Source organism: Bubalus bubalis, chromosome 8, assembly GCF_019923935.1.
Source record: "Bubalus bubalis isolate 160015118507 breed Murrah chromosome 8, NDDB_SH_1, whole genome shotgun sequence".
Classification (NCBI taxonomy): domain Eukaryota; kingdom Metazoa; phylum Chordata; class Mammalia; order Artiodactyla; family Bovidae; genus Bubalus; species Bubalus bubalis.
Window position 1 is genome coordinate 106,641,773 of NC_059164.1, and position 17,522 is coordinate 106,659,294.

General features: G+C 39.9%; 1 protein-coding gene across 1 annotated transcript; it reads left to right on the forward strand.

The window, feature by feature from the left end:
* Positions 1-14,166: 14,166 nt before the first annotated feature.
* On the forward strand, positions 14,167-15,120 carry LOC102403949 (olfactory receptor-like protein OLF3). The gene has a single exon (XM_006071861.4). The coding sequence runs from the start codon at positions 14,167-14,169 to the stop codon at positions 15,118-15,120; it is 954 nt and encodes a 317-aa protein (XP_006071923.3).
* The last annotated feature ends 2,402 nt before the right edge of the window (positions 15,121-17,522 follow it).

Sequence of the window (17,522 nt, forward strand, 5' to 3'; positions counted from 1 at the left end):
AGAAAGTATATTTCTTCAAGTTTACACAGCCCATTATAGGGAAGACTAATTAGAAAAATCCTTTTAGTCGTTATAAAAACAAAATAGAATTTATGTATTAGAACTATTTGTCTAAAATAGGTTGTTGGGAAATCATATATAAAATGCAATTTTAATTCTCAAAAGAGATAAAAAAGTTGATGGGAGAGTAGGAAGAAAGTGGAATGGCCAAAGTAGACGAGGGGGGAAAGCTGTGTCCATGTCTGCCATCATGAGTGGAGACTGCGCCTGGGTCTGGATGCCACGTGCATGAGTGCTGGGTGGTGATCACCATCTCCAGTCCCTCCAACAGGTATAACCAGTGGGTGAGAGTACTCAGCTCCAGCGGTTGTGAAGTAGAGAGAGCAGGTGGGAGGTAGTGAACTTGGAAACTCCTGCCCGTGTCCTGTCCTTAATACCTATGTGATTCTGTCCTTTTTCTTCTCTGGACCTCAGTTTTCACACTGTGGAGCAAAAAGGGAATATTTCAGGACTGCAAGATACTGAGATGAGAAATAAGGCACAAGAGTAACACAAAGAGAGTAAAACAGAAACAGATGATCAAGAAAACTTTTGCCTGCTTTGGGCTCACAGAGTCTTTAACCCATGGACACACCTTCCTGCGTCCCACACATTCAGAAAGATCTGAGATTCCAGCCACAGAAGTGCTCTGTCTGCCTTCCTCCCCACCCCCACCCAAGGAACTGTCCATCTGTCCTCTCATTCCTGACACCTGTTAGACAACTTGCTGTGTTCCTGAAATTCTTAGAGGTAAACGTTTCAGTCTGTGCTTCTGTTCCTGTTCAGAATGTGCTTAAAAGGAGATTCATTGTCAGAGAAACAATGAGGAGACAGATAAAGAGTGCAGGGTTTAAAAAGTAGGAAAAGAGAGTTATTTATTTTTATTTATTTATTTTTATTTTTTAATTTTACAATATTGTATTGGTTTTGCCATATATCAACATGAATCTGCCACAGGTATACATATGTTCCCCATCCTGAATCCTCCTCCCTCCCCGTACCATCCCTCTGGGTTGTCCCAGTGCACCAGCCCCAAGTATCCAGTATCATGCATCGATCCTGGACTGGTGACTCGTTTCATATATGATATTGTACATGTTTCAATGCCGTTCTCCCAAATCATCCCACCCTCTCCCTCTCCCACAGAGTCCAAAAGACTGTTCTATACATCAGTGTCTGGAAAAGAGAGTTAAAAGGAGAATTATTGCCCATAGAAACCTCTTTCATTCGTGCCGGGCTTCATTGAGGCCTGAGGAGCTGGCGCGTTGCTGTGGAGACACTTCTGGTTCAAGAAGATTTATAGATGCAGCTCATGAGGCCCTTATGCTTTAAAAACTCATAGAGCTGAGTGAAAAGAAATTACAGAACTATTAAAAAATATTTTAGTGTTGTTAAAATATGTTTTTTTTTTTTCTTTTAAAGGATCGAGGCCAACATGGCTTTCTCACTGAAGTACCACGAGAGTCATCGGCACAGTTGGAGGTGAGTTTCAACAGGCTTTTGAAAATTATCACAACGGGCTATCAGGTAAAGGAGCACTCAGGAGAAGGAAGAGGTTGTTTTGCACTAAAATACATAAATGAGTACAATTTAAAAATTGAGCTGCCTTCTAGGAATGGAAAGACTTAGTCATGGGCTTGGGCTCCCCAATGGCATTAGGAACACCATGCTCCTACCTGCTCACAGAACTCTGTTTGAGTGGGTGGGGCAAGAAGAAAATATTTCCTTTAGGCATACTAACACAAAATCAAACCTGTTCTTGCAACGAGCTTCAAATGCCAGTAAGAGAATGTGATGACTGCAGTGGAAGAAGGCAGGAAAGCAGTTGGAAAAAGGCTGTCTAAAGGGACTATAATTAGCAGTTTCCCTAATTATCCACATGGTTCACCATGTTCCACGCATGGGCTCTCAGGTTAGTGCAATTTGGGGCTCAGCTTAGGGCTGGGGGTGAGAGAGGGTTTATATCTTTAAATTTCAAAGATTATTAAAGGCTTCCTTCTGTGGTAGGAAACTCAAAGACTATCTAAAGGAAAAATATGGTATGAACCCAAAATTAAAGCCCAAAGTGAAATATTTCCATTAAGAATTTAAGGGTAGAAAGATAAAAAGAAATCTTCCCTCATTATGAGATCCAAAGAAAGCTACTCTTAACATTAAAATTTTTCTGCCTTCTCCTCTTTTTAAAAACATATTTGCAAATTGCACTTAGTTAATCAATTATTAAAAATAAGTTTTTGGAAATAATTGTAGATTCACAGGAAGTTGTAAAAAAATTTACAGAGAGTTTCTGTGTATTCTTCACCCAGTTTTCCCTAACGGTAACCTCTTATGTAGTTATAGTACAATATCACAGCCAGGAAACAGACATTGGTACAATCCACAGAGCTTGTTCCAACTTCATCAGTTCTGTATGCACTCATTTGTGTGTGTGTATATATAATTCTGTGCTTTTTTTAATCACATGTGTATATTCATGTAACCACCACAGTCAAGATACAGAACTGCTCCATCAGTACAAAGCTTCCACATGCCACCCCTTTACAGTCACATACACCCTAACAGCATACAATTTTAATTTTTGCACTCTTTCACTGTTATGGCCCTAGGGAAATATTACTGAACAAGCAAAAATCCCTGCTCTATTGATAAAATACAGAAAATACAAAAATTTTCAAAACAAATACAGGTGTATCTTGGGGATATTGCATGTTCAGTTTCAGACCATCACAATAAAGTGAATATTCAAATAAAAAATAAAACATGAGTTTTTTGGTTTCCCAGTACACACAAAAGTTATGTTTACCTTATACTGTGGTCTATTAAGTGTGCAATAGCATTATGTCTTAAAAAAGTTTGTGTGTGTGTGCACACGTGCTCAGTTTTGTCCAACTCTTTGAGACACCATAGACTGTAGCCCACCAGTCTCCTCTGTCCATGGAATTTTTCAGGCAGGAATACTAGAGTGGGTTTCCATTTCCTACTCCAGGGGATCTTCCCAACTCCAGGACTGAACCTGCATCTCCAGTACTGGCAGGAGGATTCTTTACCACTGAATCACTTGGGAAGCCAAAGAAGAAAGGCTTTCCCGCCCTTGATTAAAAAATTTTATTGCTTAAAAGATGTTAACCACCATCTAAGTCTTCAGAGAATCATAATCTTTTTGCAGTAATAACATCAAAGATCACTGATCACAGATTCCCATAATAAATATAATAATAATGGAAAATTTAAAATATTGCAAAGATTAGTGAAATGTGACACAGAGACACAACATGAGCAATTGGTGTTGGAAAAATGGTGCCAATAGATTTGCTTGATGCAAGGTTGCCACAAAACTTAAATTTATTAAAAAGACGCATATCTGGGAAGCTCAGTAAAATGAAATATGCCTGTAGAAAAAAAATTAAAAGGACAGGGAAGCCTGGTGTGCTGCAGTTCATGGGAATTGCAAAGAGTCAGACACGACTGAGTGACTGAACAACAACCGGAAAGAACTACTCATGGGTGTTTTCATGATTTTAGGAAAGGCTGCTGCTAAGTCGCTTCAGTCGTGTCCGACTCTGTGCGACCCCATAGACGGCAGCCCACCAGGTTCCCCTGTCCCTGGGATTCTCCAGGCAAGAAGAGTGGAGTGGGTTGCCATTTCCTTCTCCAATGCATGAAAGTGAAAAGTGAAACTGAAGTCGCTCAGTCGTGTCCGACTCTTAGCGACCCCACGGACTGCAGCCCACCAGGCTCCTCCATCCGTAGGATTTTCCAGGCAAGAGTACTGGAGTGGGGTGCCATTGCCTTCTCCGTTTAGGAAAGGCACGTCTCTACAAATCTAAGAAGCTATCTTCTGGGTTTCAGGCAGATGGGACAAAAAGACTGAGGAGATTGAGAGTGGGAAATACTAAAGATTTTATCAGATAATGAAGGCAGATAGAAAAGCAGGCCAAATAGCAAACCAAAACCAATTCCACTTAGCTCTTGGTGCCTAAGCTAGGAAATTGACTCTGGCAGGGACAGAAGGCAAGTGTTGACAGATAGTTTGAAGTACTTTTCCTGATTATCTGTGTGAGTCATCCTTTTATAGGTCAAAGTTATGCTCATGTTGGTGCATTCAGGTCAGGGCAGGACAGTGACCTGAGACTGAAGCCTTGAAGTTCCATGGGTTAATCTTTTTGACATTCTTTGAGGGTCTCCTCCCTGTAGTTATAGCCTGGGCACAAGCTTTTTAAAGAAAAATCAAATAGACAAAAAAGGAAATTCATTGTTTATTTTTTTTTCTTTCTTCTCTTATAGCATGTTAACAGAAAACTGGAAAGAAGAAAAAAACCAGTCATTATCGCACTCCTGTTGTTTACCAAGTTTCCACATGTCATACTCATCCAGTGTTGATAGCTGAAATTGCGTGCATGCTTAGTCACTCAATTGTGTCTGGCTCTTTGCAACCCCATGGACTGTAGCCCACCAGGCTCTTCTGTTCATGAGATTTTTCAGGCAAGAATACTGGAGTGGAGTGCCATTTCCTCCTCCAGGGAAATCTTCTTGACCCAGGGATCTGATCTGTGTCTCCCATGCCTCCTGCATTGCAGGCAGATGATTTTCTGCTGAGCCATAGGGGAGGCCAAGCAACAGATGGAAACTCCAGCTAATTAAAGCTGAAAATGCATCTATTAAGGGGTACAAAATAACTCATAGAGTCTCTGAGAATCAGTCTTGGAGTTGACCCGTGTCTTGCAGAAGGGTCAAAACTCATTCTGCAGAACTGGTCTGGTAAGGACACCACGCCAAAGTCTTCCCTGAGCCTGGATGGTGTATTGTGTGTTGCAGATACCCCTAGGGCAGTGTCATCACTACTGATTCTAGAAACTGGACTTGCTACTGCTTCTAGTGCCAGCCTTTGTTGTTGTTGTTCAGTCCCTAAGGTGTGTCCAACTCTTTGTGACCCCGGTGGACTGCAGCACTCCAGGTTTCCTTGTCCTTCACTGTCTCTTGGAGCTTGCTCAAATTCATTTCCACTGAGTCAGTGATGCCATCTGACCATCTCATTCTCTGTCACCCCCTGCTCCTCCTGCCCTCAATCTTTCATCATCAGAGTCTTTTCCAATAAGTCAACTCTTCCTACCAGGTGGCCAAAAGTATTGGAGCTTCAGCTTCAGCATTTGTCCTTCCAATGAATATTGAGGGTTGGTTTCCTTTAAGATCAACTGGTTTGATCTCCTTGCTGTCCAAGGAACTCTCAAGAGTCTTCTGCAGCACCACAGTGCGAAAGCATCAATTCTTCAGCACTCAACCTTCTTTATGGTCCATAAAGAAGATTTGGACCATAGCTTTGACTAGATGGATCTTTACCAGCAAATGATGTCTCTTCTTTTTTAACATGCTGTGTAGGTTTGTCATAGCTTTTCTTCCAAAGAGTGAGGATCTTTTAATTCTATGGCTGCAGTCACCATCTACAGTGATTTTGAAGCCTGAGAAAATAATGTCTGTCATTTCCATTTTTTTCCCCATCTATTTGCCATGAAGAGATGGGACCAGATGCTATGATCTTAGTTTTTTGAAAGGTGAGTTTTAAGCCAGGTTTTTCACTCTCCTCTTACACCTTCATCAAGAGGCTCTTTAGTTCCTCTTCGCTTTCTGTCATGAGGGTGGTACCTAATGCATATCTAAGGTTGTTGATATTTCTCCTGGCAATCTTGATTCTAGCTTGTGATTCATCCAGCCCGACATTTTGCATGATGTATCCTGTATATAATTTAAACAAGTAGGGTGGCAATATACAGCCTTGATATAGTCCTTTTCCAGTTTGGAACCAGTCCATTGTTCCATATCTGGTTCTGTTGCTTCTTGACTTGCATACATATTTCTCAGGAGGCAGCTAAGGTGGTCTGGTATTCCAATCTCTTTAAGAATTTTCCACAGTTTGCGATGATCCACCACAATCAAAGGCTTTAACCTAGTCAGTGAAGCAGAAGTAGATATTTTTCTGGAATTCTCTTGCTTTTTCTATTGTCCAATGGATGTTGCCAATTGGATCTCTAGTTCCTCTGACTTTTCTAAGTCCAGTTTGCACATCTGGAAGTTCATGGTTCACGTACTGTTGAAGCTTAGCCTGAAGGATTTTGAACATTATCTTGCTAACATTTGAAATGAGTGCAATTGTATGGTAGTTTGAATATTCTTTAGCACTGATTTTCCTTGGGATTGGAACGAAAACTGACTTTTTCCAGTCCTGTGGCCATTGCTGAGTTTTCCAAATTTGCTGACATATTGAGCGCAACACTTTTACAACATCATCTTTTAGGATTGGAAATAGCGCAGCTGGAATTCCATCACCTCCACTAGCTTTGTTCATTGAATGTACTGTAAGATTTTATTTCTATATATAATTCTTGAAATGCTAAAACTATAGATAGAGAGAACAGATGGTAATAACCAGAGGTTAAGGAAGGAAAGTTATGACCAATCTAGACAGCATATTAAAAAGCAAAGACATTACTTTGCCAACAAAGGTTGGTCTAGTATAGGCTATGGTTTTTCCAGTAGTCATGTATGGATGTGAGTGTTGGACTAAAAAGAAAGCTGAGTGCCGAAGAATTGATGCTTTTGAACTGTGGTGTTAGAGAAGCCTCTTGAGAGTCCCTTGGACTTCAAGGAGATCCAACCAGTCCATCTTAAAGGAGATAAGTCCTTAATGTTCATTGGAAGGATTGATGTTGAAGCTGAAGCTCCAATACTTTGGCCACCTGAATCAAAGAGCTGACTCATTTGAAAAGACCCTGATGCTGAGAAAGATTGAAGGTGGGAGGAGAAGGGGATGACAGAGGATGAGATGGTTGGATGGCATCACTGACTCAATGGACATGAGTTTGGGTAAACTCCAGGAGTTCATGATGGAGAGGGAGGCCTGGCATGCTGCAGTCCATGTGGTCGCAAAGAGTTGGACAAGACTGAGCGACTGAACTGAACTGAACTGAAGGAGAGGGTAGAGGCTGGACAGAAATAGATGTCGCTATAAAAGGAAAACATGAAGGATTCTGTGGTGATGGAAATGTTCTGTATCTTGACTATATAAATGCCACCATGTTGTGATACTGTATTATTACATTATCATATTAATCATGCCACATGACTATAACTACATAATTACATTATGTATCATACTATTTTATGATATTGTACTGTAGCTTTCCAAGATGTTACCATTGGGGTAAACTGGTCAAAGGGTATAAGAGATACTTCTGTATTATTTCATATGACACATTGATTTACAATCTAAGTACAAACTTTAATTAAAATAAAGTTTGAAGAGGCATAGAAGTTTCATCCTTCTCTGTCAAGAATGTTGGATGACCTTATTGTTTTTCCATTTTTTTATTAATTGCTGATATTCTCTTTGTCAACTTTTTGTAGATTTAGATTTTATTTAATATAAATATAATTTAGTGGCTTAAATAGGTGATTATCTTAATTTTTATACAATTTAAAGGTTACTTTCCATTTACAGTTGTTACAAAATATTGTCTATATTCCTCATGTTGTGCTGCTGCTGATGCGTCATTAAGCCTATCTTCAGTTCAATTTAGTCACTCAATTGTGTCCAATTCTTTGTGACCTCATGGACTTCAGCATGCCAGGCTTTCCTGTCCATCACCAACTCCTGGAGCCTACTCAAACTCATGGCCATAGCATCAGTGATGCCATCCAACCATCTCATCCTCTGTTGTCCCCTTCTCCTCCCGCCTTCAATCTTTTCCAGCATTAGGGTCTTTTCCAATGAGTCAGTTCTTTGCATCAGGTGGCCAAAGTATTGGAGTTTTGGCTTCAGCATCAGTGAAATGCCAGCAAATCTGGAAAACTCAGCAGTGGCCACAGGACTGGAAAAGGTCAGTTTTCATTCCAATCCCAAAGAAAGGCAATGCCAAAGAAGGTTCAAATTACCACACAATTGCACTCATCTCACACGTTAGCAAAATAATGCTCAAAATTCTCCAAGCCAGGCTTAAACAGTATATGAACCATGAACTTCTAGATGTTCAAGCTGAATTTAGAAAAGGTAGAGGAACTAGAGATAAAATTGTCAACATCCGTTGGATCATCGAAAAAGCAAGAAAGTTCCAAAAAAAACCTACTAAATAGATGGGGAAACAGTGGAAACAGTGTCAGACCTTATTTTTTGGGGCTCCAAATTCACTGCAGATGGTGACTGCAGCCATGAAATTAAAAGATACTTACTCCTTGGAGGAAAGTGAAGAGGAACTAAAAAGCCTCTTGATGAAAGTGAAAGTGGAGAGTGAAAAAGTTGGCTTAAAGCTCAACATTCAGAAAACGAAGATCATGGCATCTGGTCCCATCACTTCATGGGAAATAGATGGAGAAACAGTGGAAACAGTGACCGGCTTTATTTTTTTGGGCTCCAAAATCACTACAGATGGTGACTGCAGCCATGAAATTAAAAGATGCTTACTCCTGGGAAGGAAAGTTATGACCAACCTAGATAGCATATTCAAAAGCAGAGACATTACTTTGCCAACGAAGGTCCGTCTAGTCAAGACTTTGGTTTTTCCTGTGGTCATGTATGGATGTGAAAGTTGGACTGTGAAGAAGGCTGAGCACCGAAGAATTGATGCTTTTGAACTGTGGTGTTGGAGAAGACTCTTGAGAGTCCCTTGGACTGCAAGGAGATCCAACCAGTCAATCCTAAAGGAAATCAGTCCTGAATCTTCATTGGAAGGACTGATGCTGAAGCTAAAGCTCCAAAACTTTGGCCACCTGATGTGAAGAACTGACTCATTGGAAAAGCCTATCTTACACCCAATAATTTGTGCCTCCTTTTCCTACACCCATATACTGCCCCTCCCCACTTCTCCCCACTGGTAACCACTGGTTTGTTCTGTATATCTGTGAGTCTGCTTACTTTTTGGTATATTCACTAGTTTGTTGTATTTTTTTAGATTTCACATGTAAGTAACCTGATGCAATATTTGTCCTTTGCTGTCTGGCTTGACTAAGTATAATGCTCTTTTAGACCATCCATGTTGCTGCAAATGGCAAAATTTTGGTTTTATTTGTGCTGAGTAGTGTTCTATTGTGTATATATACATATACATATACATATATACCACATCTTCTTCATCCATTTGTCTGTGGATGGACACTTAGATTGGTTCCGTATCTTGGATTTTTAAATCTGTCTATGTGATACTATTGCTTTTGGACCTTAAGTAGTGTCATGAGACATGTACTAGAATGTCTGTCATACTGGCCATGCTCACAGAACCCACGAGACTATGTGTGCATATATTAGGGGACTGAAGCACATTTCTCCTGTCTCTAGGGGAAGAAATAAGGGCATCTGGAGCTCAACGGGGGAGAATTGGTATTTATACTAGATTTAGAGGCAGCCCCTGTCAGTTCTTCCTAGATTGGGAGACTGAAGGTTAAAGTTTGGTTTGGGTAACAGGAGAACATCCTAAAATCTTGGTAAGTTGGCTTCTTTGACTTTTTAGAATGACCTAGGGCTACAACGTAGATGTTGGTGGGAGAAGGATGGAGAACCGCCTTCAACAGGGAGAATGGCAGCATGGAGGCCCCGCCCTTTTAAATTGGGAGCGGAAAGAGCAATTACCATTCTGATACTCGGGGCCCCTGAGGGGAATCCATTGGTCCGGCATTGCCAGTGAAGCTGCTGCCAAAGCTCATTAGGTCTGTGTCGGAGCTGTTTTCGGAGCCCTTGTCAACTTCCTCCCAGTAGTGTCCCTCACAGTCAGTTAGTCTCAGGTGACTTACTGGAGCCCAAGGAATTTGGGAGTATTTATTCTATATGGTCCATCCTTTTATTGGAAAAGAAAACTCTTTAGATCAACGTAGACATAAACAGTAGCAGAGATGTTTATTTTGTCAGACACTGATTAATGTTTGATAGACATCAGCATCATGTGGAAGTGTGGGTTTAGAAGATATAGAAACAGAATTGATGTGATTTGTTAAAGATTTTAGATTAGGGATGGGAGGGATATGAAACATGGCCGGCGAACTCTTCTTATTCTAAGTGTCATAACAAAAGTATATAGTAAAATAATCCTGTTTTGCAAAGGCAAGAGGCTTGGATATAATATTTTTCAACAGACTTCTCCCAGGTTTGGAACTCACAAAGAGATGAAGACACTTAAGGAGGAAACCTAGAATTATGAAACCCTTAGTTAGATATTAGTATTGACAAACAGATGGTAGGAATATTAGCACATTACATGTTTAGACAAGAAAACATAAATTGCTTTAAAGCCTCCAGTCTCAATTATTTGTGAAGGGTTTGATACTCATGATACTATGCTTTTCCTTTTGATAACAGGCAAATTAAAATGTAAAGCAATTAATGGTTTAATCAAAGACCTTTAGCATGCAGGGAGTGAATTGGAGTTAGGTCTAGGCTGGTCTCCTAACTCTCACCCTAGGGTTGATTTCTCTAGAATTAGCTGCAGAGACTGCACTGTGGTGACTTGCCCGAGAGAGGGAACTTGACTTCAAGAGAACTCTAGTCTTAGAAATGGGACAAGACATATAAAGAAGATGAGAATTCTCATGATGAAACCATAAAGATATTTCACCAAAAGTGAATGCTAGGTTGCACATGTTTGAGAAGCTGAATTTAAGACATTGGACTTGATTAAGTGAAAACTCAGGTAACCATATCAGGCTTAAGAGGTTAACCCAAAGAGAAAAAACAATTAAGGGATCTTTTAGCATGTCAAACCCATTCTTTTTTTTTTTTTTTAATTTTATTTTATTTTTAAACTTTACAAAATTGTATTAGTTATGCCAAATATCATAATGAATCCGCCACAGGTTAAACCCATTCTTGAGATATCAACCACCTGAAGGGCCCTGGGCTCTCTGTTTCCCTACATGGAGATGACGCAGATATTACTTCTCAAGATGGGTACATTCAATGTCTACATCAATCAGTTCTTGAATCACAAGTCGGAAAACTCTTTCTTTAAATGAAAGTGCCATTTCTCTGGACAGCTCAGCTTTATAAAGGTATGACTCATTTTTTTTGATCAGCATGAAAGGAACATATCTGCAGGTATATAAGCATGTGGGATCCACAGTTGAGAATTCTGCTTCTGTCCTCAGGACTTTCACTTGTCCTGTCCAAGACTGTTTAGAATCCCTTAGATTCTGTTTAGAATCAAATAGGTTTAAGCTTAAATGGACACTTTTTAAAAATTTAAACAAAAAATCATAACTGACTAAATTGAACTAGTTAGTTGTATTAAGTTACATAAAATATGTTGTATTAGGAATCTTAAAACTCATTTTTGTTTCCATTTTTTTGTCATAGAGTGAAGGCATTTTGGTTCTATTTGTTATATTAATAACTGGACTTATGGGAGAAGGCACACAGAGATACTTTTAATTAGGGTCACCAAAGGTTATATTGTAACAATGAATAATTGGTCTTTGCTCTCCAAAGGTCATATCTGATTTTTCTATAATTTCTGTGTCCCTCATCAACAACCCCCCCCACCCTGCCCATTTCTAAGGGTCTTAGTTTTCTACTCTTTCATGACATATTTTAAAGGAGCACAATAAATTCAATTAATTCATATTTTAAAATCCTATTTAGAATAATTATGTCTAAACAGTTCACAAAGAAGACACTCAATGTAAAAGGAATAAATACAGATGCTGTATCTATTTTCTTAATCTACTAGGTGTCTAAGGTAGGACTTTATGACTATAGGAACCAGGAATATTTGAATACCAGTGTATTAAAATTTAAGTAATCTTAAAACCAAAACAATTAAAAAAATAAACGCACTCTTTATTTTAAAAATAAACACACTCTTTGATGGGTTACATGTAATTCGCCAATTTATCCATGATAAGTGTTTAAGTATTCAGATCAGATCAGATCAGTCGCTCAGTCGTGTCCCGACCCCATGAATCGCAGGACGCCAGGCCTCCCTGGAATGCTTTGCTCTGGAAACATGCACAGGACATTGAATGCTACAATTAATGTAAAATATAATGATTCTCCTACTCAGGGTGTTTTAATTCTGTAAGCAATTACATATCCGAAGACCTGTTAGCTATTTAAGGCTATAATTAAATTTGCAATTTAGAATGATCAGTCTGGTGAAAGAGTATCGGCTGCTTTCCAGTAGGCACAGGCTGAATCAGAGAGGTTCAAAAGGAATTTGTTGACCCTTGAGCAACACAGCTTTGCATTGTGTGGGTCTCCTTTTATGCAGATTTTTTCACTGTAAATACTACAGTTCAGTAAATGGTACAGCATTGCATTATGAAAGTATGGTTGAGTCTGCTGAAGTGAAGGAAATGGGAATGCAGAGGGCTGTCTGTAAATTACACTTGGATATTCAACTGCACTGAGGCTGGTCACCCCTAACCTCCTCATTCTTCAAGGGTCAATTGTAGCTTCAAAGCAGGAACTGTTAGGCTTTTAAAAGTCACACTTTCCCTCAGATGTGATGCTGACCTTCATTTGTAGTCATGTGAGGGCTGTAGTAGAGAGGTGTGCCAGTGAGAAAGAGGAGCACAGGGAGACTTGGGCTGCATGCTCTCCAGGCAGCTTGTACAGCACAAAGGGGAACAGATAATGTGCTCCTCTGTTGTCTACTACCTCCCAGAGTTTGTTCAAACTCATGTCATTGAGTCGGTGATGCTATCTAACCATCTCATCCTCTGCCAGCCCCTTCCCCTATTTCCTTAAATCCTTCCCAGCATCAGGGTCTTTTTCAGTGAATCAGCACTTCACATCAGGTGACCAAAGTATTGGAGCTTCAGCTTTGACATCAGTTCTTCCAATGAATATTCAGGGTTGATTTCCTTTAGAATTGACTGGTTTGATTTCCTTGCTCAAGAGTCTTCTCCAGCACTACAGTTTGAGCAGAGGGGAAGGGTAATATTCACGATTGAAATTCCAACATCCAGGAAAGATGGTGGCACTTCATCCATGCTTGCAAAATCATTCAAAAACCAAGTGTCTACTTATTATGCAGATCTGCTAAATACTCAACAAAAGTTAAGATTTGTTTTCCTCTTTTAATACTAGGAAGCTTAAGAAATTATTTTCATACTACCAGTTTTACTGAAATCGTATATACATGCTAGATCATATATACAGGTTATGTATATTCCTATACATATGTATAGGAAAATAAAAAGAGCAAGTCAGAATAAGTAAAAAAATAGGGTAGAAAAATAAAAAGAACAAGATAAAATAGCCCTCTTCCCCTTCCAAAGACGGAAGACACGAAATCTCAGAGACTCATAATTTCCTGGAGTTTCAAAGCATTCAAGCCAACTTCGTAGACTTCATAATCTATTCAAGGTTCTGCTTCGTTTATTTTAACTGTGGAGAGAATATGAGGAAAGCACAACATTTGTTACTCTGTCTCTCACAGGGCACAGCTCATGCTATACCTGGTAGTATGCTACTACTGAAGTATGATGACAAGTAAGTTTATAAAATACTTTTCCCATGTTACCTACACTCAAGCATACATACACTTTTAAGTTATGCAGCATTATCAAATTTGGTATGCAAAAGTTTAAATTTCTAACCCAATCAAGCATCTAGTAAGTCATAAAGAAAGATTTACATTCAAGTTCCCAAATTCCAGATTTTTCTAGCATTTGCCAGTCTTACTTGTTATATATCTGCCTCTTACAAATCCTTTAAAAATATTTTATTTATACATTTTACCATATTTTGTGTAGTAGATACATAGAGGGAAGTCTGCGAACTTCAGACCATGTTTATCTTCCTTGTTAATCATTTTACTTCCCATTGTCATCTGCACTTCTCCCCTTTCTGGAAATTGCAGTAACTTAGAGCTTCCAAAAATTGCTCGGCATTATTTCCAAGGCTTTAACTGACTCTATGAGATCACATCATGTCCAGAGGAAAGTGCTAGCCTCTCTCTTATGTAGAGTAGATATAATACATAGTACAATCAGGCTTGTCTTCTTGGTCCATAAATGGTCTAGAATATCTGGTCAAGGTTGGCCAATCATTATGTTAAGCATTCTTCTAAGAAGCTATTCAGATGATTCTTTAATTCAATAGCATCTGTTATTTCTGACTCTCTCTGCAGATTAATAATCCTGTTTTATATGGAAGCAGATAACCAGACTTGGGTGAGAGAATTCATTCTCCTCGGCTTGTCCAGTGACTGGGCCACTCAGGTCACTCTCTTCGTCCTGCTCTCAGTCACTTACCTGCTGACCCTGCTGGGGAACGTCCTCATTGTTCTTCTGATCAGACTGGACAGCCGACTCCACACTCCCATGTATTTCTTTCTCACCAACCTCTCCCTTGTTGATGTCTCCTATGCCACAAGCATCGTTCCTCAGATGCTGGTGCATTTTCTTGCAGAACATAAAGGGATCCCCTACGTGAGCTGTGCAGCCCAGTTATTCTTCTCCCTGGGCCTGGGTGGGATTGAGTTTGTTCTCCTGGCCATGATGGCCTATGACCGCTATGTGGCTGTGTGCGACCCCCTGAGATACTCAGTCATCATGCACGGAGGGCTCTGTGCTAGGCTGGCCGTCACATCCTGGGTCAGTGGCTCTGTCAACTCTCTCGTGCAGACCACCATCACCTTTCAGTTGCCCATGTGCACGAACAAGTATATTGATCACATATCCTGTGAACTCTTAGCTGTGGTCAGGCTGGCCTGTGTGGACACCTCCTCCAACGAGGTGGCCATCATGGTTTCTAGCATTGTGTTGCTGATGACGCCTTTCTGCCTGGTCCTCCTGTCCTACATCAGGATCATCTCCACCATCCTGAAGATCCAGTCCACAGTGGGGAGAAAGAAAGCCTTCCACACTTGTGCCTCTCACCTCACAGTGGTTGTCCTGTGCTATGGCATGACCATTTTCACTTACATCCAGCCCAATTCCAGCCCTTCTGTGCTTCAGGAGAAGCTGATCTCTGTCTTCTATGCCCTTTTGATGCCTGTACTGAACCCCATGATTTACAGTCTAAGGAATAAGGAGGTGAAGGGGGCCTGGCAGAAACTTCTAGGACAATTATCTGGATTAACATCAAAAGTGGCGACTTGATAAATCATGAGCATCGCTTAGACAAAAAAGCTTTGCCTGTGTGTTCCCCCACTTAACTCTGATATGAAGCTTCAAATTCATTGCCCTGGCAACCAGGAATTGGTGATGCTGGGTTAGAGTGTGGGACATGGGCATATCTCTATGTCATGGCAGCATGTTTAGAGAAATAAAGCACTACTGTAATAGAACTGATCAGTCTCCATTCATACGACCCTAGAATAATGAAAAAAATACTATGTTTTGCTTTATAATTTTGTTTGTAATCATAGGCCTATTGATGGATCTTACTTTGGACTATTTGTTCTCTTTTTAAATTTAGAAATATGTACTTTGACTTCCAAATGCATAACTCTTTTTTAAAAACCAGGTGACCCACTCAAATGACTAAAATTAAGAATATTGGTGGTGCTGAGTTCTGGTACAGATATGGAGCAACGTGAACTCATTGTTGTTAAGAGTATAAAGTGGCAATTTCTGTCAAGGGTATAAAGTGGCAATTTTTTATAAGATTAACCATATGCTTACCACATGACCCAGCAATTTTCCTCTCAAGAATCTTCCCAGGAGAAATGAAAATTGTCTACAAAATGACTTGTGTATAAATATTCATAGTATTTTTGCTCATAATATCACTGGTCCTTATTAATCCAAAAATTTTTTACAGCTTTATTGTGTTTTCATTGGGAACAAAAGCATTTTTACCTTTTAGACTCACTAAAAATAATGTGTGGGATATATATCCATATCCAGTAATTATATGAATTACTGTTGTGAGGAGAGTGTTGCTATCAAGGCTGATTAAAAATGTTTTTGAGCTTGACCTTTGAGATCTGGAGATAAAACTCAGCCTTTGGGTCCCAGAGGTGACTCAGAATAGTCAAGTAAAGGTCTTGTTTTACCTGGATAAAATATGACTAAAGGTGAATATACACATGGCTAGGATTGGCCCAGGAACAGCTACATTTCAAACTCCTTCTGATAGTAATATGAACTGAGAGTAATTTAACCTCACAGTTTATGAAGAATTTGACAGGGCACCATTTAAATGTTAAAACTCTTCAACCTCTGAAAAGTATCTTAGCTCTTTTCCTAGACTTTAGACACAAAATAGGCACATAGAATTTGAAATAATGTATAAAATTTTTAAGATGTATTTAATCTAAAAGAAAGATTCCTCATCCAATACTGATGTAAAATAAGACAGACTTAATTTGGTGAACCACGAGGGTCGAGTCAGCTGTGCAGATGTCAGCTTCCCGTCTCCATAGAAACACGTTCTTCCATCCTTCCTCCTCCACACAACAGGGCCCTAGCTCATCTTTGTAAATCTACTGAGCTGAATTAGTTTAGAGTAGACCTCACCTCTGAGAGAAAGCCTAAATAAAAGAGGGGAAGTAGTAATTGTACAAGAAATAAAGGGAAAGGGGGAGAAAGAATACAATAGCAGCTCATCTTCATACTCCCTTGAAGACTTCTCAAAGTTCTTTCTTCCATTGTCTCTTCTTTGAGTCAGTTGATGTGCAGTTCTACTTGTGAACACACGATCTCAGTGTTCAAACAGAGTTGATATTTAACTGTACCTTAAAAAGAGAAAGGGTCCAAGTGGAGACCAGAAAAGTAAGGGAAAGTTATCCAGATGACAACAGTCCAAACCAAGGTGCAGACAGCTTGGGAAAGGTGCAGAGCTGGGAGAGCATGGAAGTTCAGAAATGGCCCACAGCCTCACTTGCAGCACAGAGAAGATAGAAGATGGAGGCAGTAGTGAGGGTGAAGCAGGCAGGTAGGAAGTATCAGGGTACAGAGGGCACTGATGCAAGATTATCTTTTGACTTCATCTGAGACCAGTGGGGAGCTAGTAGAAGAAAATTAGTGGAAAATACAAGTATACGCATGTCAATTATACACACGGTGCTTTAAGAAGGGGAATTTCTATGCCTGGTTGAGATATCTGTGACTCTTCTGCAGTCTTCATCTCACGACCCCTTTGCCTGCACCAACCTCCACTTTGCTTGTCACCCCTTCTCCCAGCTTCAAGGTCAGCAGCACAGTAAACCTTTCTCTGAGTCTGATCCTCTGCCTCCACTTTCTTTTTCCCCCCCATATGCCTTAAGCACAGTTTGTGTGCTATGCTTAGTCACTTAGTCGTGTCCAACTCTTTGCAACCACAAGGGCTATAGCCCGCCAGGCTCCTCTGTCCATGGGGATTGTCCAGGCAAGAATACTGGAGTGGGTTGCCATGCCCTCTTCCAGGGGATCTTCCCAACCCAGGGCTCAAACACAGTTTACCATATTTTAATTTTTTAGCACAGTTTACCATATTTTTATTTGTATGTATTTATTTTAGAAACTTTATTTTTTAATTATTTATTTTCAATTGAAGGATAATTGCTTTACAATATTGT

Coding starts and splice junctions, on each gene's coding strand:
- LOC102403949 (XM_006071861.4), top strand. CDS start 14,167: ATGGAAGCAGATAACCAGACTTGGGTGAGAGAATTCATTCTCCTCGGC.